The sequence below is a fragment of the Dipteris shenzhenensis genome, chromosome 18, assembly GCF_047967505.1.
Source record: "Dipteris shenzhenensis isolate YYH24624 ecotype China chromosome 18, Dip_SZ_1.0, whole genome shotgun sequence".
NCBI lineage: Eukaryota > Viridiplantae > Streptophyta > Polypodiopsida > Gleicheniales > Dipteridaceae > Dipteris > Dipteris shenzhenensis.
In genome coordinates, this window is record NC_141613.1 from 46,018,905 (window position 1) to 46,043,567 (window position 24,663).

General features: G+C 41.2%; 1 protein-coding gene across 1 annotated transcript in view; it reads right to left on the reverse strand.

The window, feature by feature from the left end:
• Positions 1 to 201: 201 nt before the first annotated feature.
• The window catches only part of LOC147891301 (S-adenosyl-L-methionine-dependent methyltransferases superfamily protein), a 33,837-nt gene continuing 9,375 nt past the window's right edge, over positions 202 to 24,663 (reverse strand). The window contains exons 4-12 of the mRNA XM_087390022.1: positions 19,207 to 19,293; positions 13,791 to 13,865; positions 10,390 to 10,470; positions 10,106 to 10,250; positions 9,676 to 9,985; positions 4,016 to 4,196; positions 2,307 to 2,390; positions 1,718 to 2,167; positions 202 to 1,318 (exon numbers count right to left, since the gene is read on the reverse strand). Coding sequence (XP_087246148.1) covers positions 1,100 to 1,318; positions 1,718 to 2,167; positions 2,307 to 2,390; positions 4,016 to 4,196; positions 9,676 to 9,985; positions 10,106 to 10,250; positions 10,390 to 10,470; positions 13,791 to 13,865; positions 19,207 to 19,293 — 1,632 coding nt within the window. The 3' untranslated portion in view covers positions 202 to 1,099. The remainder of the gene's footprint in view (positions 1,319 to 1,717; positions 2,168 to 2,306; positions 2,391 to 4,015; positions 4,197 to 9,675; positions 9,986 to 10,105; positions 10,251 to 10,389; positions 10,471 to 13,790; positions 13,866 to 19,206; positions 19,294 to 24,663) is intronic.

Sequence of the window (24,663 nt, forward strand, 5' to 3'; positions counted from 1 at the left end):
TAAAACACATTGACGTCAAAAGAACATTTCATCAAGGCAAGGGTACTACTTGATGACATCACATTGCAACATTGTGACAATAGAGAAATTATTGCAAAAGCCGCTTGGAAGAGAGCTTTTTGAGAAAATTATGGAGACGTAATAAGCAGCCATGCTCAAGCCTTTTTCAAAACCAATTTCATCATCTTGATGAGAAGCCCCTCTTCATGATGTTGAGCTTGAGTGAAGGTATTCAAGAACTCAAGACTCAAGATTGTGTGTATACATTCAAATACAATACAATGACACATTGAGATTTGCTAAAAAGCCACGAAATGTCACTAAGCCCTTATCAACAAGGATTTTATATTTGCTCATTCTTTACAACTAATGTAGTGTACATATATTTATTGTGCCTATGCCTCCTTTCGTGTTCTCTGCACTCCACCTCCATCTCCACTTCCTTGTCTTTCCGACACCTCAACATTGATATCCAAAATGTACCAAGGCCTCTTTTTAATTTAAAAAAACAGGAAATTTCAATTTGGCTGCCACCTATATCTACTGACCTTTATATTAAAAAAAACAGGAAATTTCAATTTGGCTGCCACCTATATCTATTGACCATAGTACACAGCAAAAGATAACTCAAAACCTAATGTAACCATAGAGTACTTTTAAAGTTTGTGATATAGCATATTCTGGATCCCCTCTTCCAATGGATCTGACTAACTGTACCTCCCGGTGATGTCCGAACAGGCCGCTCAAATAAGACAAAACATGTAGCGTTAAGTATGCTGTCTGGAATTTAGAAAACCCAGCTTCGTATCCTTGACCTGTCTTGGAAAAATCTATTCAGGGTGAACATGCAAAACAAAGGATCCAATTTGGAGGCAATCAATTGCCAAGGCTACCCCTCAATTTTCCTGCTTGAAATCATCTCCATTTGTTTCCTTATACTACAAATAAAACTTTAAGCTACCTTCTCCCCTTTGAAGCCGTTAATTCTTTATGGCTATTATTGCCATATTATCCCTCAGTTTTCCTGCTTCAAATCATCTTCAGTTCGTTCCTAATGCTTACAATAAAAACTTAACCTAACTTCTCCCCTTTGAAGCCATTAATTCTTTATGGCAATTATTGCCATATTACGTGGAGATACCTCAGGATCAAATAAAGCTACTAACCTTGGCATTGCAGCCTCCTTAGCAGAGTCCATGCTAGTGATTAGATGAGGAAAACTCTTTTCTTGGAGGTAAAGTAACCTGTCAAGTAGTAGGTAAGTCTCTAGAACAGGACCCAAAACAGCCCGCAATGACCAGAACGGCCCAATGAGTGCCTGCATGAATGTAAAAAGTGAAAAGTCAAGCAATTTCACACCCTGCGGATGCAGTAATGGCAGCTAATTGCTTTGTCCAAGAATTCACCATAACAAATAATGCAGAATTTTAAAAAATTTTACACACACACACGTGCATTCTTCCATAAAAGTTCCAACGGTTCGATGTCAGTTGAAAATTGTGAAGAATTCAGCCTCTCAGAGCCTAAATAAGACACAGCCAGCTGAAATCTGCACAAAATATTTGAAAAGAACAAGGCTAGCGCACTTACATTGAATATTATAAACACAGAAAATAAATAGATAAAGCACATGGAATAATCCATACACAACAACATTCACCGCCCAAACATTGCCGACTCTTTCGGATCTAAAAAGACAATAGTGGATGACGCTTACACTGTGAGGCTTAACGACTCTCCAGATATGTCTCAAGTCTTCTTGTGGGATACTTTGAAGGCCCAGCCTTTCACAAGCAACATTAGCAAACTCAACAAATGTGTCAGCAGTTGCCTGCTTGCATCGAGAAGATGATTTTTTCTCCTCCAGACTTCCATTTGAATTCATGTCCTCACAAATACAATCGACGTCTGCCAAGCTTCCACTTACTGTTGCTGTCGTCGAGTTCTCCTGAGTTGGACAAAGCTTCATGTGATTGCTTGTGTCTGCTGATCCTACAACATTATCTACTGCACAAGCAGAGTCATTAATTTGACTCATATCTCCACTCGAATAATCTGTTGTTCTGACAGTGGAACGTCTCCTGGCTTGCTTCCGACGGCGAGCCTTACCCAACCGTCCAACTGAAGGGTTTAGCTTCACAACGTCTGGATAAAATTTGTGTAATGCCTTGCATAAATGATTATATTTTTTGTCTGTCAGTCAACTTTGGCACATGAATACTTGTTCAAGGAAAAGGACTACAGCTGGTTAAGAAGTGATACATAGACCTTAAGCATATTCAAAGAAAAAGGAAATGGTCCCTTACAAGTTGAAAGGCTGCCCGTAATGCATGTTCTTCAAAATTCTGCAGAGCTGATTCTGGTCCAATATCCCTCCATCTGTCTGCACTCTGCTCAGATAAACAAGGATGAGCACAGCCCAAAAAAGACAGCTTGACAGCCCATAAGATAGTTATCTTTTACCCAAGATATTAACAACAATGTCTCTGGTCACCCTAAAGACCCTTGGCACCCAACGTTTCATTACATAGAAGCAATGGATATGTGTTCCCCCTCCCCCAAAAAAATTTACCTTGCTCCTGTTGCAGGACCTTGAGTCACACATGGTTGTTAAGACACTCGTGTCTTATGATAAGACACTTAAGACACGTGTCTTACCTTAAGACACTCTTGTGTGTGTGTTTTTTTTTTTGGTGGGTGGGGAGTAACAACAAATATTGAGGTTGACTTAGCCACGCTATCATTGATGGTAACTTTGGATCTAGCAGTGGCAGTGACCTCGTAGATTTGGATTAGGATGAATCTTCAGAGATTTGAGTCTTGAGAGTCGAAAGTTTCCTTTCAATTATATGTATCGAGATGCAGATTTCATTCATGTCACATGTGACAAGTTTCAATTGTCAGTTTAAACCTTTAAGTACTCAAAACTTGTGAGCTCTTGAGTCGCGAGTCTTAACTTTAAGTTTTAAGTCTTGAGTGAGGAGTCTTGACTCTTAACTACATTGTACAAGTGCATTGTTACTTCTTGCATTGTTTAAGTGTAGCTTATTGTACTTCTAGAATCTAGCAGCTAGCTATGCTAGCAAGTTGTACATTTGTATACTTATACATATGTTAATTAAATATTTATTATTATAATCACAATGGCGTGTCTTACGTGTCTTATCCTTAAGACACTTTAGACACTCGTGTTTGAAGCGTGTCTTAATGTGTCTTACAACCATGGAGTCACAAACTAGAAAAGTTCCATATCATACAAGAGCCTGAGGCTGGAATTAAGCCATATCAAGCACTTGCCACCTTCTATGTATTATGATTATGATAAATTATTCTTCTTGAAAGTGTAAATTCTTTCTTGTGAGCAGTAGAACACAACAAAAGCTTAGTGTCATGTTCTTCAAAATTCTGCAGAGCTGATTCTGGTCCAATATCCCTGCATCTGTCTGCACTCTGCTCAGATAAACAAGGATGAAAGGGAAACCTGACTAGCAGAGATGAGCGGAGCCCAAAAAATACAGCTTGACAGCCCATAACATAGTTATCTATTACCTTAGATATAAGCAGCGATGTCTCTGGTCACCCTAAAGACCTGGGCACCCAACGTTCATTACATAAGCAACGGATATGTGTTCCCCCTCCCCAAAAAATAGTACCTTGCTCCTCTTCAGTCCCCATGGAGATTAATTTCGTGACCTTATAAACTAGAAGAGTTCCATATCATTCAAGAGACTGAGGCAGAAATTAAGCCATATCAAGCACCTACCACCTTGTATGTATTATGATAAACTATTCCTTCTTGAGAGTGTAAAATTTTGCTTGTGAATATCAGAACACAGCAAAAGCTTGGTGTCGTGTCCTCACTTTTCAACCCACATTACTCAAATGTCAAAGCATAAAAAGGTGTATGTCCATCACATGTCACAAGATATTTATAAAGATGTAACAAAAATACTCCACGTCAACTGGCCCATTATCACAATTGCACAGATGCCCATGGATAGTTCAAGTGTCTAACCTGGCATGCAAGATCACGAGCTCTCCTGCCTAAAGTTAGCCCAATTCTCTTTGCAGCTTCACTCAAGGGAAAACCAGCAGCACTCCCATATGGTTGGCTTTCATTGTCATCTTCAGAAAGCAAGTTATAGCAGCAACCCACGGTGACAACTGCCTTGACTTCATCACATGTCATGTATGTTCTGCAGAAAATAAGGACAGTTCCCATGCTCAATTAAACCATATTAAAAAAATCTCACCTTCAGAAAGCAAACTGTAGCAGCAAATTACAGTCCTATCAAATATTTTCTGATGATAGCGAACAAAGGTCCGTATTTTATCAAATCATGTAAAACTTGCTAAAACATTCAGGCATCCACTTGTATCTTCTATGCAAACTGGAGATGCCACATACGATTTATTGAACGATTTGATTCTGGTCAGGTTTAATCACTCTCAACTCTAAACCTGAAAGTCCTATAAGTTGCAATTCCACTTTAAGTTTGATAGACGAAATTTGATCAGACAAACAGACTTCAAAGAAACAGGATGGTGTGTCTAGAGCCCATATTACGTCGGAACAAGGCAAGCTGGTAGTCCCATTGAACCTAAAGGCCGAGGGTGATTATTGACAAAAGACTATATAAGGTAATGCATTCTCTGCCTAAATGATTTCTCCAATGCCATGTCGCTCTTCAGCAGACCGCAGTATGTGCACCTGATAGTTCAGTTTGGTATCAAGTCAAGCTCTTATCATGAAACATTCAAAACCTTGCATTACCACCTCTCATGGAAACAAGATTCAGGAAAGGGATTGGGAATGGGAATGGCACTTTGAAGCATACCTTCATAGGACTAGAATATATCCAATCTCAAAGTTTAAAAATTTCATAGAACGAGAGAAAGAACAAAGGAAAGGGAGTTTGTAAGCGACTTTAGACAAATTTATGAATAAATGAGAGAAAAAAAAAAAAACTTAGTAAGCAAAGCTACACTTATGTTCTCATCAGTACTCAAGCATAAGCCACCATCTGGGTTTCGAAAGATTCCGGAAACTCTTGGGTTAACCTAGTGCTTACTAAGCTTTGAAATCCCAATCAAACAACAAAAACTTATGATAGCAAAAAGGAAGAAACAAAGCACAAAATAAGAAAAAGAAATGTAGAGAGAGAGAGAGAGAGAGAGGAATAAATAAGGCTCAATTTGCACCACAATACAAGCTAACCCCAAAAGAAAAGAACAAAGAAACAACATCTGATGCTAACAAAAGGGGAGCAAGGGAATGCTTTCATACACGATTGCTTTCTGTATATCGATTTGAAGCATAATCACAAAAGTACATCTGATTTTCTACAAGACAGCGACTCGCGAGGATAGAAGTGAGGTCATTAACAATTATTCAATTCGAAAGGAGACTACGTCCCCAATCACACTCACGAGATCCTCCATAACTGGCCAACAAGCCTAGAAGGGACTCAATGATGTATGAGATAGGCAGTTATGATTATCCCTCAGTGAAATTATCCAGAGAAACAGTCTTAAATTTTAATACATAAGAGCTTTGTAGATCACAAGAGCCAGATTTTAAGAGAGCAGTGTAGGTTCTATTTACAAAAGGTAGAGGATACACTGCATTTTGCGTAATATAGACCCTGGGAAAAAGCGTGAGCAAAAGAGAGCCTCAAGAGTGAGAATGAGGGCTCGTGCTACTGATGATGCACCCTTACACCTGAATTGTAATGCACACTGCAGTTTCTCAGTGTGCATGACTCTTTTTTGCAGTCACAATTCAGCCAGACACTGTCTTTTACTGCGTGCTTGTGAAGAAGCAAAGATGCTCCAATGATGATTTCAAATCAAAGCACAGTATGTGAACTCCTAGGAGGAGTCTAATTTCACACAAATTGACAATCAGGTCGAATTGTGTGGTACCAAATGTTGGAGGCATTTCGTTAGAGACATGGAATAGTATGCACCTCAGATGCCATGTTATATTTATAGGGGCAAGAAAGAGGACGTGTACATTAAAAATATTAGAATATATGAGAGTGAATTCATAGATTGAAGACTGAAAAATCACCTATTATCATATATACACTTCAAACTAAAAGAAAATCATAAATGTACTATGTAAATTTATGATTGATCTTGCAGAAGGTGCCCCTAAGGGAACCTCTCAACTACCTCATGAGTCATTTGAATGACTCATGACTCAGGGGTCCTCTTCGGGCAACTGCCTGAGTTCTCAAAGATCAATCATCATATCGTAACATATTTTAACATTTAAACTGGAACTTCAGTAAACTGCCTAAATATGTCATATAGTATCAAATCAAAAAAATGATAAACTAAGCAGTAAGAACTGTCTCCTGAGAACTCAAAAAAATAGAAAAAATATCCTAGCCTCTAGGTCCTACTACCTAGAGACTAGAGTCTACAGCTTACATACAGTCTAAAATCTAGTATCTAAAACTATAACAACTACCAACCAGCTACTGACAGAAGATTGCATGTCACATCAATGGTGATGATGATGGATGACCATCATCAGCATCATCATCACCATCATTATCGTTTATAGAAGAAGAAGAAGAAGAAGAAGAGGAAGAAGACAAGGAGCTCTAATCTCCATCTGTGAGACAGTTGTCCTAGATCCACCTGCATCCATTTAACATTACTGACGTTGCTGATTCAGCTTCTGATTTCTAGCTTGTAAGTGCACATGCCAAAGTTAGTTGCTTTAGTCCACCCAATGTTCTCAATTTGTCTTACATTTGTCCAACAATAGATCAATCTCACGTGGTTCCTTACCTTGGTGTGAATTGAGTGAGTACAAACTCAATTCCACTCCTAATAGGAAAACCAATAATTAAGGTTAAATTAAAAAGTTAAAAGCAGATTAGGCTTTAGCAAACTCCTCATAACAAATGCAAAAGATTGAGCTTGAAAGCTCAAAGAGTACTCTGATTTCAGTACTGCTCACCTCTGAAAGGATACACAGTGCTCTGAGTAGAAATGAGATGCACCAATCACAATCTCCCAATAAAAATGCATCCATCAAGAGCTCACAAAACATGCAAGAGGATGGCTGGACTGGACAACACATCCAGTGCCATCTCTCTAGAACTATACCTTTGATATCATGTACCTTATAGAGTCTAAAATTTCGTTCCCATTTTTAATTGTCAATAACATTCAAAATTTGAATTAGCAAATGACAAACTTGAAATTTTAAAGATTGAAGAGATTTGAGATTGGAATCTAGAGGCTAGGGCCTTTGCAATCTATTAGCATTCAAGGCTGCATAGGTGTCCTACTCAACATGTATCGTTATCACAAAATCACGCAATATGCCAAAGATGCATTCCTTCATAATTGCAACACATAAGACAGTCAAAAGAGGCCAAGTATGATAACAATAGCCTAGCCAAAGTGCAAGATCAAACTCTTAGGGAGCTCTTAAACTTTTCAACGTCTTCATACTCTAAAGACACACTATATCCATGCCATGCATCATGTACAACTAATAAGCACTCCAAGAAAATAAACATATAGGCAAACCTACTTGATCCATCCAGTCAAAAGGATGTTAGCCATGCATGCATCATGTAAAGCTAATAGAGCTCCAAGAAAATAAACATATAGGCAAAAACCTACTCCATCCATCCAAAAGGATGCTACTACCGAAGTACCCCACCCTCTCTTGATTAGATCAAGAGACCTATTGATCCTCCCACTCTCATGGACTCTGTTGATCCCCTGCACGCGAGCCATCACCATCACTTTGTAGGCACAGCATTAAATGCTCGATTGCACTACACAATGGTCATCCCACTCTTAATATCTACAATATGCATGCACTCTTTTAAATACTACAACCTTGCAATAAGAGATCGGGAACTTGTTTGAGAAGAGGCATTGTCCTCTCGTAGCCGCTTTGATGCAAATGCAATCCCTACCCATGGAGCAATCAATAATCGCAGACAAGAGAGGCTACAAGAGCTCATTTTCTCAATCCAGAGAGTGGAAGATGACCTCTAATAGTAAAGGAGTCAAATGACTTAATCTACACTTGAATTATTAATTGTTTCAGAGACTTCCATGTGGCAATGACACAATAATCCCAAACAAAATCTGCATAGGTGAGACGTTAGCAGCTCATTGGCTGCCCAAGAGTGAGTGGTGTGACGAATGCATGCCTATATGACATGTGGCAAAGCCACCTAGGACTAACCACTTAGAATGGTGCCATGTGTAACTGATTCTCTTTATCATAGAGGATGCATATGGGGACATGCCACCTCATGTGGTTCCTAAAATCTCTAACCTCTACCAATGACGTGGTGTCATGGATGGTCCACCTAGGCCCTAAGGTCTAACTGCTGCTCTTGGAACCTATTATAAATACAAACTACTAAATCGCACCAAAGGTGACACAATGATCTAATCCATAGTTCATCACTCACTTTTACAAAAAGAAACTATTTCCCCAAGCTTCTTCATGACTTCACAAGAGCATGGAACCGTCCAAGAGCTAGGACAAGAACATCAAAAACAAGAAGCATCATAAAGTCAGCACCAAGGAGTCTTCACCAAGTAAAAAGAAGAACTCCAGCAACTCACTTCTCTAATGCAAAGAAGCAAATAACAAACGTTACCACCTTAGCCTATGATTGTAAAAGATCACCATGAGTAGACCTAGTTTTTCAATCAAACCTGACCACCTGAGAGTAGCTATGCAAGCACCCAAGGGAGGTGTTGATGTATTATAATACCACACTTACCATCATAAGTAGCAGCATATGCACTAAGGGGAGGTGATGGATTTTCTTAACTCAAATTGTATCACCTTGTAGTAGCCCAGAGGGCGATGTGGAGAGTTGTGGTGCCATGAGCACAAGATAAGGGCAAGGTTACAAGGTATGAGTAAAGAAATGAAGGCAAGAGCATGCAGCCACATAGCAAGGAGGCATTTATCCCACATGTGAGCAAGCAATGCGAGTATGTATGCACTCCTATATAAGAGAGGTCATTTTCATGCAATAACATATGCAAGCTCTCAAGTCTATTTATGAGTACAAGTCTCAATTTTGTAACCTAATTGAACTTGAGTCTATGCTTCATTACTTTAGTTCATCATTATTATGCTTGCACTTAGGATCTACCTACCTTGGGTTAGTTTAGCTCTCTCACAAATCCAGAAGGTACTCATTTTTTAACAAATCATCATATGGTTTTTTGAAAGTATAATATAGATGGTTATTTTTTTCTTTGGGGGAAAAAAGGGGCAGAGCCTTCCCTCTTTGCCCCGACACACATTGGACCTCAAGGCAATCATTGTGGAGTGTGCATTCACCATTGTGCTTCAGCATGTTGGCACTTCTAATATCATACAAATGTCACAATAGGGATCCTTTGAGGGAGAACTAAAGTAAGGTCTTAGACTACACTGAATTCAGAGTTTACTGGTCACATAGCCGTAGCTTTTTCAACACACAGTGGGAAAGAAACACTCAACCCATGAGATTTGATTGTCTCTTCAGCATTAATGTCTTATGTAAACCTCACATGTGACTTTTTGTGCTTCCCTAATTCCCTGTAAACTAACTGGCATGATTATAATGGCAAAAACACATATCAAAACCAGTAAAATCTTTTCAGTAGTTTCAAAATTGAGCTTACTGAAGCATTGTTGCAGATAGATCTCCACATGCATGAAGACCTGCAAGGACAAATGAGTGAGGCCCATTTCCTTTGGGACTGGACAAGGTCAGCCTTCTGTTAGGGTATAAAGAATTGTTGATGTTAATAGTGTCTTTTGCTGAAGATCCCTTCATTGAAGTTGTCTCGTTCCTTGATATGGCCTCCTCCGAAGTTTGACTGGAATGCTTGTCAGGGGCAAGACTGTATAGGAAATGTGGTAAACCCAACTGGCTACTACCAGACACAACATGGATCGTAGCCGTCTGTGGCGCAATAATATGTGTACAGTCTGCAACACATTGATAAAAAGTTCATTTGTTAAATGCATTAGTATATTGTGGTAAATTACAAACATAGGCCCCATTCCAGCAAAGTCTTCATTTCTGCATCTTTCCTTACAACTTCTCACCTAGTTTTGACTTTCTAGCCTGGACCATATAATATTTTTTAATCCGTTCACTGCGCCCACTTGTGACAAGTGCATGATGTGCAGATGCATCAAGTGCCACCACAGGAATCCCATATTCAAAAGCCAGCACTTGGGCAAGATAACCCTGGAAAGGGCACAGACAAGACAAATCATTTCCATTATGATGTTCAGAGCTTCATTTATTGAAGGACATAATATGAATGTGCTCTCTGAAAACATTGCTGTTCCTCTGAACTTCAGCTTCAGAAGGTCTTGTACAATACCTGTCCAGCTCCAATATCGATCACATGTGTTGCATGGACTGTCTGTGCCACTTGATCAATCACCGCTGACATAGCTTCGACCTGCACATGCAGTCCACTGTACTGCTGATTTCTTTGACATGCTACAGACATCATACAGGAGCAAGGGTATGCTTCACAATTTGGCAATGGTCCCTTGTGTCTTCCAAATTCCACCTCAACTACTTGTAACTATTTTGTGAAGCAAAGGCATGGGGTTAAACATTGCTTTATACTTATTTTAGCCCCTAATAAAAAAATAAGCAAATATTTTTCCACTCTACAAGTTTTACAAGCTGTCACACTTGACAAAGGACAGCTTGAATTAGGAATGCTAAGTAACACACGTGTGAAGCAAGATATTGCCATTGGAAAATAATTGCTTTGAGCACATAAAGCTAAAGAAAGACACACTGCGGCATATTCAGAAGTTATGTGGAAATCACAACAATTGTAGAACCCATGGTACTTATGCACATGGCAAATCCAAAACTTGCAGGAAATTTTCTCTGAGGACGAAATGACCCAAGTCAAACCCTCTCTTCAATGTAACAGATTTTTGCAGGATGCCCAAAAAGAGGAATGCCTCTAAGGCCCAGTCTCGAAATTTGATCATCGAGGGCCAGGAGTCCTCCAGTGCCTAGATTCACCCTGCTGAAGGTTTTTAGAGACATAGCTAACACTGCAGAGGTTTTGTACACTGAGAAGCAGATAATTCTCCCCAGTATCCTCTACTTTCCTTTCAAAAAGGCTACTCCATATTTATTGGCCTCAGTTCTAGGAAAACATGTCCAATTTCTCGCAGATGTCAATTTCCATAATAGGAAGGGCTGAGTCAGACCCTGTTTATGCTATCTCAAATTTCCAGACCCTGGTTCCTGTTAAGAAATTTTCTCCACTAACATCAAGGTCTCCATGACCAGTCTCTCTCATTTAGAAATTTTAACTTTGCACATCACACCAAAAATATAACCTTGTCTCTCAACAACCCTCCACAAAGACATAAATATATACGCTTCAGCTAAGATCCTGTCTTTCCACAAAGACATATGTGCATGCCCAGGGCGATCACTCTATACAACATGTAACATAGTAGGTTCATTCATGGAAGGCAATGCTGAACTGACTCAACTGCTGCGTGGCATCGAGGACAAGTAGGGGCAGCCTCGAACCTGAATCTCCACAAGTTCACTGCAATCCCTCCATGAATACAAAGCCAAAATAAAAGAGTGATCTTTCTATTCCTAAGGGATTTCCAGAGCCTCCTCCATAAGTTTTTCTGCACCTCTGTAGAAATCTGAAAACTATCCCAGTGAGGAGCTCTGGAGAGCTCCAACCTCTACTACTAAGCTGAAATCTCCTGGCATTTTTGACTGTGCAACGAAAGAAGGGGATGCTCTTCTCTCGGTGCCCTTCATCAATCCATTCCCACTCCCCTGGGCCCCACTACAATAACCTAATGGGGGAACCACCATATAACCAAACTCCAAGACCCAAGTGCCAGGAGAACAGGGTCAGGATCAAGATACCACTGTAAGTCTGTGCCCCACTCCATGTAACCTGCAATCCTAACAGGCTGGAAGGCAACTTCCAAAAGAATATCATCTGAAGATATGAGAAGTCTGCCTCCCGATTGAACATCAAAGATAAGGGTCTCCTCATGTGCATCCCGCATGGCAATAACCTGTAAAGGAATACCCGACCTTCCCCGTGAAAGCTCCCAACCAAGTGGACTCCGTGATCGGCGTGTCATCTGTATCTACCCATTTTGCTGGTATGGTTGCATCTATCTGCTGCATCCTGACTGCACTCCGTCTGAGGTGGCTGACTAATAAGAGTCTCTGATCCTCTGGAAGCTTCCTAAAAGCCTTCCAAGCACCTACTGTGGAAGCAAGCCCCCTCTCCCACCTAGACCACTGTATATAATGTGACACTCCTAGTGATCTGCCATGCTCATCCAATATAGAGTCATTCCACATGACTGACTGCCTGTCTATTTCTTCGCGAGAGGAGGGTGAGACAAGAGTGCCTCTAAAGTTGCCCCAAGCTTTCAGAATGACAGCCATGAGAGGGGAAGAGGGAGATCTAAGATGGGCTGAAGTAAAGATCCATCTCGAGCTGTCCATCCAATCTCCCCCATGAGAAACTGAATGCTGTGTAAGGAAAAACATTTCCAAGGCTCATGTCCAGGCATCAATCCTCTCACTACAAGTTTGCAGAGCAAGGCCATACACTACAAGTTAAGATCAATAATATTGAGGCCTCCGTCCCCTGAGGTGCCATCTAACCCACTCCATAGGAAGTTCCTGATAGGTCTCACGAGCTAAGAGATACAACGTCTAGATCTGCACCAACATGAGCAAACGAACCAGGCTGTAGCCAATAATACCTGATTCACAAGCACTGCTCTGGATGCAAGGTTAAGTCTGGCAGAACTCCAAAAATGAGTTTCCTCTTGATGCTCTCCAACACGAGATCAAACTACTGTGCTAAAGAGATGCCCACCCTAGCCTAGCATCCTAGGTACCTGATGGAAACACCCCTTTGAATCCAAGTGAATCCTATGTCATTCCTCTAGTCTAGAATGTCCTCATTACTAATCCAAAAGTCATTGGATTTGTTCCAATTAATATGAGCCCTCGCTTCAGTGCAAAATAAATCCAAGGCTGTCCTAAACGAGGTGAGTGCTTGTGGTATGGCATCCAAAAAAACAGCCGTGTCATCTGCCAACTCACTATCCAAGAGCTCATCCTCCTGCCTCATCGGAAGCCTCAGTCCTATAATATCAGCTAAAGCTCTAAGGTAATAGCTCATAGCTTCGGCCACAAATAAAAAGAGAAAGAGGGCTAAAGGGCATCCCTGACGAATTGATCTGGTAATCTGAAACATGTCTCCCCTGATTCCACCAATAAGAACTTGGCTATGGGTTGATCTGTAGAGAGCTGACACCCCTCTGATCCATACATCTTTTAATCCAAAGCGAATGAGGGTACCCTCTAGAAAGCCCCAGTCTACTCTGTCATAAGCTTTCTCAAAGTCCAAGAGTAGAATGGCAAGCCTATGGCCATTATGCATGGCCCAGTCAGAAGCCTCCCAGAATGAGAAGATGTTATCAAAGATGCTCCTGCCATGCACAAAGCCCATTTGTGTATCATATATAAGATCTAGAAGAAAGGGTTGGATCGTAGGCTGATTGCTTTTGCTAAGATTTTGTACAAAGTACCCAACAGAGTGATCGGACTCCACTGACCATGGCTTATGATGTCACACAACTTGCAAAGTGCCCTCAATTCAATCTAGTGAGACAATGCAACGTAAATATCGCAATCCAACCTTATCATTAATGATTTCACTTACAATCACTCAAGAAAAGAATAGTATACCTCATGTTGCTTCTTTGAGGTCATGCCTTGCGTGAGCACTTTGCTTATAGTGGGCTTAGACAATCCTGGAAAAATCTACAAGAAAGTTAATCTTCATAAGATTACGGAGCTTGACTTCAACTATAAAAAGCATCTCTAAATAAAACAAAACTTCAAGTCATTGTACCATGATTGTGAATACCTTTCCGTATCAGGGCTAATATAAGGCATAACAAACTAGCAAAAGTCAAGGTTGGCGAGAAAAAACTTTAGAATTCACAACTACTACTTTGTGAGCCATCTCGTAAACTTTCCAAAAGACAGATAATGGTAGCCAAAATTATGTTAATCATAACAAGAATAAGAAGGATAGATGGCAATCACAAAAAGATAAACAAAAGAAATACATTAATAATAAGCAGTATGAAAGAAATCTAGTCTTGAAGGAAAGTGTAATTTTCCCTTAGGGAAAAGTATAAGTGCATAAAAGAGTTGCCTCCGAAGTAGCCAATTCTTACAAGTACAATTATTCCTTGAGCATCCATGGACTCAAAAGCATTTCTCTCAGCAGTGTGATCTAGTAGCCCATATCCATGGTTATAGATTTCTTATTTTGAATCATTTATTATTATTTGTGCACATGCTTATTAATTACACACAAGATCAAGAGATTAAGCTATGAGAGGCACGTCCAAATGATGAAGTATAATGAAGACCAGTATAATGGAGACCACAAGCCAGAAGTTTGACTTGGTTGGATGAGAAATTTGGATCATTATTTTGCCCAACATGAGTCTTCAGAGAGAAAAGATGGATCTTTTGTTTAAGGGTTCAGCCACTTTAAGGCATCAAGCTCTTGATCAGTGAAGAGATATTAGCCAAGACTTGGGAAGGGCTCAAGATACAACTTCAATGACAATTCTTGTCTCCAAAGTTTGAGCAGGAGATACTTGCAAAGTGAGACGAATTCAGACAGAGATTGGAAGAGACCGTCCAAAGTACACTGATCGCTTTTGAACAACTCTTCCAAAAGTACACGAGTAGAGGAGTGAAAGCTGGGAAGTAATTAGAGGGACAGCTCAATAAAACACTTCATAGGAAAGTGGATAGACCCCAAGGTTGTTCAAAAGCACAAAAAGAAAGTATTATGCATTAGATGTCACACTGCACAAACGTATCCTTCGACTCACCGAGGGTTTATGTCCTTCCACACCTGCTTAGCTTCTCTCTCTCCACGCTACTGTCAAGGAGACGGTTGTAAAAAGATATTATATGTTTAAGACTTCTAGTTTATATTGGCTCCATTTGACATTTTGAGGTTGCTATGACACTCATAACCAAGCATCATTGGGAATAGAGAAATATTGCAAAGGGGGTTTTGTTAAGTTAAATGGCTATTTGAATTCAAAGTGTTTGTTATGTTAAAAACATGCTTCCATTATAGCACAACTCTCACAATGATCTTTGAGAACTCTTGTTATGGAAGTCATGTGTACATATCAATCCTTGTTGATCGAGTGTGCTAACTAAGGCTGAAACAAAGTCACTACTCATGATAAAATGTGTTTGCCTAGTTGTTATATGCCTCTATTTGGCAATGGACATAGCACTGCTCTGACACTATGTTAATTAAAACAATGAATAGAGGCTCTCTCTTATAAGACTTGGCCTTCGAACACAAGTTAGAAGACATATGACACCTGGAAGCTTTCCCAAGGGATTTTGTCAAGATACTACACTGCTTATAACATATGCGCACAAGTAGATAGAGAACAAATTCAAATCTGGAAAAGACATAGCCAAAAATAGATATATGAATCAAGTACAAAACATCATGTGGCCAATGCCTGGAGCACCATCCGGCCAGCCTGTAGGCCAACCCTCTACCCAACCAGCACCTGACTAATTCTCCAAGTGTCAACCTGCTACCGACCAGGTTTCATAGGGCCCTTTGCTAGCACCTCCCTGGCCAAAGCCTCTTCCAGCCCATAGATGCTTATTCCAAGGCAATTGCCAGCCCTATATGCTAAGCTATAACAAGGCAATCGCCAGCCCTATGTGCATGTGCCCACATTGCACATCTCACACTCATACCTACAGCCTTGGCCCTACTATTCCAACAGCTATTAGAAATCAGGAAATGACCAATGTAATTAGGGTTAGGGGCATTTTTGCCTTTATAAGGTTTTTTCCCCTAACCATAGTTAGTGATTGAGTTTGTGGTTGAGTTAGTCACCACATGTGTGTTGACCCTAGTTAAGGTCCATTCTAGGGCTTTGTCTCTATGACTACTACCCTAGTGTAATCTCTCATTGTGTGTGGCGGAATTCTCAACACAGCTTGCTCCCCATCATGTTCTCCTCAACCTTTGCTCCATTTTCCAACATTGGAATCAGAGCAGGTTGCCCTTCACTCCCACCACCTCCCCGGCCCTCTACAGACCATTGATTCACGAAAAACCTCAGCCCCAATCTCGTTTTTGGAGGTAGGCTGCTTTAAGGAACTGTTCAAGGCAAAGTGAATCAGTATCTGGCTATTTCCAGCAATTGCAACCAGTTTGCAGCAAAAACTTGTCCACCCAGCTAAGATGTATGGCAGTCCCTTTTGAGGGGCAGATCTATTTAGGATAGAGTGGACCCAGTAGAGAGACTACAAGTACTACTTGTTGCACAGATAAGCTGTAGCAAAGTCCCACACTATGTCGGACTCCTCTACAGCTTAATGCATCCTTCCAAACAGTGACATACCTGCACAGAATTAAGGACTTTGGCACAACATCACGACAGTGGGCCTTAACCTCATCTACGGCACTAGAGACGGAGGGGTATAAGAGGCGTTGGTATGCTCGAACATGCAAATGGTTTGTAGGCCTGGGACTCCATATGAACAGACTACCACCGTTTCAGTATAGCTATGAGGCCCCATCCACTCCGCTCAACTATCACAAGGTGGACAAGGTCATCGCAGAGGACCTCCTATAGCTCTACACAAACAGGACATGGCTAAAACCCCACAATCTCGTGTTTTATCGTGCCTTGAATTGGCTATTGTGTTGTTATCTTAAAGTATTAGCAGTGGCCAAATTGGGTAGTGTAGTACCAAATTACTATTTTTAAATTGCTTAGTCTACAAGGGCAAGCACAAAAGATCTAAGAATTCTCATATGTAGTCTACAGGAACCTCTCACTACTCAGTTAGTATTTGTTACAGGCAATCATCAATTGGGAATATATATATATAGTCTACAGGAACCTCTCACTACTCAGTTAGTATTTGTTACAGGCAATCATCAATTGGGTATATATATATATATATATATATATATATATATATATATATGTACATGTGCATGTACATGTACATATATACATGTACATATGTACATGTATATATATATACATGCACATGTACATATGTACATGTATATATATATACATGCACATGTACATATGTACATGTATATATGTACATGTACATATATACATGTATATATGTACATGTATATATATATACATGCACATGTACATATGTACATGTATATATGTACATGTACATATATACATGTATATATGTACATGTCCATGTACATGTACATATATATATATATATATATATATATATATACACATGTATATATGTACATGCCCATGTACATGTACATATATATATATATATATGTATACATATGTGTATATATATATATATATATATATATATATGTATATATATATATATATATGTATATATATATATATAATATATGTACATGTATATATACATGTACATATATACATGTATATACATATGTACATGTACAGATATACATGTATATATGTACATGTACATGTGCATATATATATATACATATGTATACATATATATATGTATATATGTACATGTATATATGTACATGTACCTGTACATATATATGTATATATATATATATATATATATATACATATGTACATATATATATATATATATATATATACATATGTACATATATATATATATATATATATATATATATATATATGTACAGGTACATATATATATGTACATGTACGTGTATATATATATATATATACACGTACACGTACACGTGTGTGTATATATATATATATATATGTATATGTATATATATATGTATATATGTATATGTATATATATATGTATATATATATATATATGTATGTACATGTATGTACATGTACGAACACGTATATTCCACCGTTGGATCAGCACTAAGCTTTGCAAGGGTCTTTAAAAAATTTGTCTTAATGTTTGATTTTGTCTTATAGGCCTGCAAGGCCTCCCGCAGACGTTAATACATCTTTCTTTCTTTCTTTTCTTCCTCTCTCTCTCAGTTCTTACACAAGAGAGGAACCGCTTAGTGTATAGCACCCGATATGTGATTCTAAATCCAACACCCACACACGCTAGACCAGTATGAGAATAGAGATAGGATGTAACGCTCCTTCACAACGTCCCTAGGTGAGACCCAGTGGGCAAGCTAGACAACAACAAAGAGATACTCTAGATGCATCGAGAGTCCTATAAAGAACCATCACTTTCAACCTTGAGCACTCATCCCACATCCCGGACCAAGCTTGCCTGCCCCTATTCCTTGGCAAAGCAATTCATCAACACAAAGAGCCACAGTAGTCCCCTCTTCTCCATGTGTGTACTAGCAGTATTTGTTTCATGGTCTTTCTTTCTCTTTATGAGGGGTATGAGCACTATGTATCTCCCAAATGTTGATAAGCTTGATCTCATGGGTCGTTTTGGCCTCTTGCAAACATTAACTCTTTTTTCCTTTCCACACACACACACGTGCGTGTGCACAGTGAGCTCAAAGCTATCTTATAATTATGGGGGGGGGGGGATAATAAAAGAAAGTGGTGGTTGTCCTTTTTCACTATTTTGAAACTTTCATCAATAAAATTTTAAAGGTTCCTAGACTCCTAGAACACGTTTTCTAGTGACTCCACATGATGTTTCTAAGTCGCATAATGAATGCACATTTATAACAAGGTCTACAACTTTCATATCAATAGCAAAAGCAAGTCAAAGAAAGGGAAAAGAAGAGAATGCACATTTATAACAAGGTCTGCAACTTTCATATCGATAGCAAAAGCAAGTCAAAGAAAGGGAAAAGAAGAGGAGGGGGGTGTGGCAAGGGGGGGGGGATATATAGATCCAAGTGCTTGACTATGGAAATGAGTACAAAAGCATACCTTTTCGAGGTCTCCGTTTGGTTCTCTGTGCAGAGCTAGAGATTGTGCAATTTGCACAAAATAACTAGGTCTACAACTTTCATATCGATAGCAAAAGCAAGTCAAAGAAAGGGAAAAGAAGAGAAGGGGGGTGTGGCAAAGGGGGGGGGGGGATATATACATCCAAGTGCTTGACTATGGAAATGAGTACAAAAGCATACCTTTTCGAGGTCTCCGTTTGGTTCTCTGTGTAGAGCTAGAGATTGTGCAATTTGCACAAAATCCTTTAGAGAAGTACACCAAGTATCCTGCCAAAAGGCCTTTGTAGTCAATACATGCTTCTACCTTTATTACTCGACAAATCAAAGTAAAATTATCAGCTATTATATTCTCAGTAAAATCAGATTCCAATCGAATTGTTTCCTTGTTTCATTGTTAAATTATGCATTTTTAAATCTATAATGTCACATACTACGTGCAATCTTTCTCAATTCAATACCCACAGACTAACATACAAATAGTGCGATACCAACTTTCTAACAGTCACCACGACCAAAAACCACACCAGCAGAGTAGGCACTAGCTACTAAGACTCACCAAAATTATCCATTGGGCAATGATGGGTGTGGAACATATTACGAATATCTACTAGCACATACATATTCACGCATCCAGACACTTGAGCATCCATTTATGCAAAAGTCTTTTTTTAAAGGTCCTTGTATCATTTTTTTATCATCACTTTAGCCATGAAGGGCAGACTCAGCCATGACGTGAAGGCTAGCACTAAGAAGAAGGCATATCAAAAAGTACTTCACATTATCTTCAATCAGTTACAACTCTTTGTGAGGGCAAGGAAATAGAAAGAATTTCTAGCATGCCCCTAAGACACCTAGATTCCAACTGGGACACCAGCAAGGCTGACTCATAGCTCCGATCCCTTATGGTTGATCCTATGCTGGGCCCACCCACCATCAAGATACCCAAAATGAATAATCCCACAATGCCAATGGGCGAGACCAATGCATAGCCTCTCCCCAGCCCCTGCACAACCTCCCAAGCCCCCCCTCAGCCCACCTGTACCTCTCAGCCCCTCCCCCTCCCATCACGCAACTCCCAGCCCACCCTACCCTCAGCCCCTTCCCGCAGCCTCTCAGCCCCTCCCCCTCCCATTGCGCCTCTCCCCAACCTTCCCCAGCCCACCATTAGCCCCAGCACAGCCTCCCCAGCCCACCTTCAGCATCTCAACCCTTCCTCATGGAGCTGCGACACTCCCTAGTCCTCCCCAGCCCTCCCCAAGCCACCCCCAGCCCCTCGCATCTCCCCTCACAAACCCTCAGTCCCTCCCTGTAACATTGCGCCTCTCTGTAGCCCCCTCCTGCAGATAATCTTCACTTGCAATGCTGCTGGCTGCTGTTGGTGCTGCCTGCTGTTGCTGTTGCCTGCTAGTAATGATGTGGTGTTGGTGCTGCTGTCAGATACTGCTTGCTTCTGGTGCTGCTGGTCTGCAGCCAGGTTGGTGGTGAGGGCTCTACAGTGGAACCTCTACCGGTTGCTGAAGCCACTACTGCTAACTGAGATTGTTGTGCGGCTGCCCTACAGTCACACAATCAACAAACGATGTAAAAATCTGAAAGTGTTGGTCAGTAAGTAATGCCATATAAGAAATCTGTAAAAACAGGGTTTGAAAGAGCAGGAAGACGCAAGACAAGAGCAGGATTGCGTATCCACACCATGATGACATGAGGCTGAATAGAGGACAAGCAGGCACTTGAACAGGCAATGACCACTTTCATGGCTGGGTCACCAACTAAGGCCACCTTCAATGTCTTCTTACATCTCAAAAAGACCTATTTGGTGTCAATTGGGAAAATTGACAGTCTCGAAGCCACAAATGTGTCACAGATGGGTGAGAAGATGCATGTGGATAACGTTTCACTAAAATAAAGAACCAAGGAGGGAAGATACAGGAGGAGTGGAGACAAGAGAAGAATAAGAGACAATTATGGGAAAAAGAAAAGGCTGAAAGGGAGCTAGAAAGGGCCAGCACACAGGGTATGGAAATGGAGCACAAAAGGGAGATGAGGAGAGAAAGCAAGTACGAGGCTCTGGGGGTGTAGCAGTTCTCTTCAGATCATATCTAGGACCACTAATATATGTGATGTGGAAGGAAGAGCATGCACAACACATGTGAGTTCAGACGCCTAATGCAACTGCACATCTAATCTTCATTGTAGTATGCTATTTCCCCGCGAATACATCGTCCTATGCTCATGAGGTCACCACAGAGGGTCACAGCCCACATGAGATGATACATGATGGCCTCTTGGAGCACTAGGCATGGGGAGGCCCTCCTCCTAGGGGACTTCAACGCACACAAGAGGAGTAGACAGGTGGCCCTACTAGATTTTAGATCTAACCTCCTCTTAAGTACCAGAGACGGACCCAGCAGAGCTTGCAATACGAGGCACTTGGGCGACGTATCACAGGTGACAAGGTATGGACGCTATCTACTAGAGAAGGGGCAGTATCATCTATAACGGCCTTCAGCATGGAGATGGCCATTATCCAAAGGACTTACTTGTTTCCCACATGGTGGCCATTATACCCGATGGGACCCAAGCCTTTGTGTCACATGTACATGTCCAAATACACTCTGATCATGCCCAAACCTCTAACATTTGAGGAGTTGGGTCCATTACTTCTACAGGAGGAAGCTCAGGAGAAGCTCTACAACGATGACAAAGACGACAAGGCAATGCTGGCAAAGGATTACGCTAGCTAAGGAAAGGGCAAGCCTAACAGTGGCAAGTCCAAGAAAGACGACTCTGACGATGAGGAGACTTCGAAGAGGAAGCAGAAGAAATGCTTCTACTGTGATATGCCATGACATTTGCAAAGGACTGCATAAAAAAAAAGGCGGATCAGAAAAACAAAAAGGAGTCCGACTCAGATTCAGAGGGAGAGGCCAAAGCAAATGTGGTAATCAAAGAGTTGTTCCTGGTGACATCACCGAGTGTTACCAAGGTCAGATATGTTGACCAAGAAATCACAGTGAGAATGTCTGACATAGAGATGTGGGTCAACGAGGAGTCTGATGCCTTTGTGAAGGTGAAGGACAGCATGGAGCGCTTGGTACCTTCCAGGTGCGTGGCTGTTGCCACTAACACGAGGGTGGATTCCATGGAGGGCCCTGGGGTCTCATGGATAGATGGATGCTGTACTTCAAAAGGGGACAGTACAAGATTACACACGCTCTTGGTGGGTGCCTCAATGAGGACACGGTTTGCTTTCAGAGCAAACACGCAGAGGCAATACAACAATCTGGTATGTACTTGATATTTTGCATTTGAGCCTTTATAGCATGCTATGGAGAGACTTTGCTCTTCATTTCTCTCAAGTGATACGAGATTGAAAGGAATTGGCCTTCTTCGAAGGCAGAAGGGGAAGTATTGGTTCTTCTTCAAATCTCGGACGCAGATTGCTAGAAGGTGATCGACGTGTTGGCATTGGGCCAAGATGTGTCGGTGAGAGGGAGTGTTGGAAAGGTCACCTCCCCATCTGTAAGCCCCCAAATGAGGAGAGCATGGGGGGAGGGAGACCTAGGGCAAGGTATGCCCAGAGAAAGGGGACAGCCACTGTAGGGATCAGTACGGGCTGCTGCAGGGCAGTGTACGGAAGGTGTGCAGGGTGCGCCAGGGTCCGGACAAGGGCTGAACAGAGGCGGAACAGAGCAGCCAACCACCAGCAAATTGAAGCAAAAGGAGGACCTTCCTTGGGCCTACATCCAGGAGGTGAAGGAGGCACATAGAAGCTGCAGACAAAGCTGAGAAAGGGCTGCCTACCTAGGCTGATCTACAGGCAGTAAGGTAGAGAGAACCATTCTGGATGGAAAGTCTACAGACGCTCGAGGTGGAGCACGCGGGCTCGAGTCTAGAGATAGCCAGCAGATAGGAGAAGCACCTTGTGGTAAGATCAGAGGACCACACCATTGGTGGGACTCTGGATCCATCTCTTTTGTATTGTGTCCATAGCTTTGGACGGAAATATATTATTTTGGTGGTTTCTCTATCTGGCTGGTTCATTGTCTATTGATGAGTTTGCACATCTATTTTATGCACATAAGTTAAGAAGTTTGTGATTCCACACCCCACACCACATTGTGTGAGCTCCTGGGCTATTCTATTAGTCTTCCACTGTGCGTACCCTCTGTTGGGTCATTTCTAACACCTACAAGAGCCACTGAGCTATCAACCTCCCAACCTTGCCCATGCCTCATTCACTCTATATCAGTGCTTCATGATGCTGCCTCCAGATCATTCCGATGCATGACTCGATCCACAGAAAGTCCCTAGCCGAAAAGATGCCACATAACTCATGGTTTGAAGCTCAGTGCCGAGAGATGGGACCCCACCTCACACGAGCAATCTTTGGGAATTTAAGAAAATCCAAGGACTTGTTTACCACAAAGAATGTGCGGGCCGCATTACACCGACTCCATAACGAGAGAGCCCAAGACCACGAGGCGCTACGGATGGAGAAATTTACACAAGGGCAAGAGGTCTTCACCCTAACCTAACACAAATGTTCAAACGTGTCGTGTGGCACGGCTTCCCCCTCGCTTGGAATACCACCTGGCAACGGGCTTTGAGGATTTTGGAGACAACACTCTACTCTAGATCGCATCTTCGCTCTATGGGCCATCATCAAGGAGGCAAGATCGACATCTAGGAAAGTCTATGCTGGCTTTATAGAATCTCCAAAGGCTTTTGACACACTTCCACAATCTCGTATGAATAGGGGACTTCAGGAGATGTAGATCCTAGGAGTCATGATCTGGGAGTTGATGAGTCTATATGATTGCGTCAGAGGCAGAGTACGACCACCAGATGGCCTGTCTAATTGGGTTGAGAGCATTGTTCTCCGTTTTATCGTATGAATGCATGAATGCATCTACTACTTCCAACACATGATGAACTATATATTTCGTACATATGTGAAAAAGTTTGTCATCATATTCCTTCATGACATACTTCTGCAAAGCCGTAGCTTATACAACCATATAGAACATATAAAGGCAATTTTGACTATCCTTTGAACAGAGATTCTATATGCAAAGATGACCAAATGTGATTCTTTTTAGGTTTCACACAATTCTTCCAAACTTTCATCCATGAGTGTTGTAGAGAAGGGGGTAGGGACAGATTTGGAGAAAGGGGAATAGAGGAGCAGAAGGGAGAGAGAGAGAGAGAGAGAGGGGGGGGGGGAGAGGGAGAAAAAAGGGTAGGAGAGAGAGAATGAGGTAGGAAAGAGAGGGAGTAGGGAAGAGAGAGAGAGAGTGAGTGAGCGTAGGCAGGAAGGAGGAAGGGAGAGTAGATAGGATTAGATGTCACATCAAAAAGTACATAGTAGGGGGTGGATGGAGACTTGTATAGTCCCTCCACATTTTCCACCTAAAGAGCCTCTAACTTAGCCTCTTTTTCCCCTTCATTACAGCCATCCCTTCCCATAGAATTTTGCCCTCAAAATTTCATATGCGGGCTGTTAAAGAGGTGCAACAAACAGCAAATAATAATTAGCCCGGTAGGAGATAGGGGTTGTCCTAGACAATGCTCTCTGGCTGCCATGAGTTCTCATCCTCAAGGAGTCCCTGCCACTTGATAAGATACTCGGTGTAG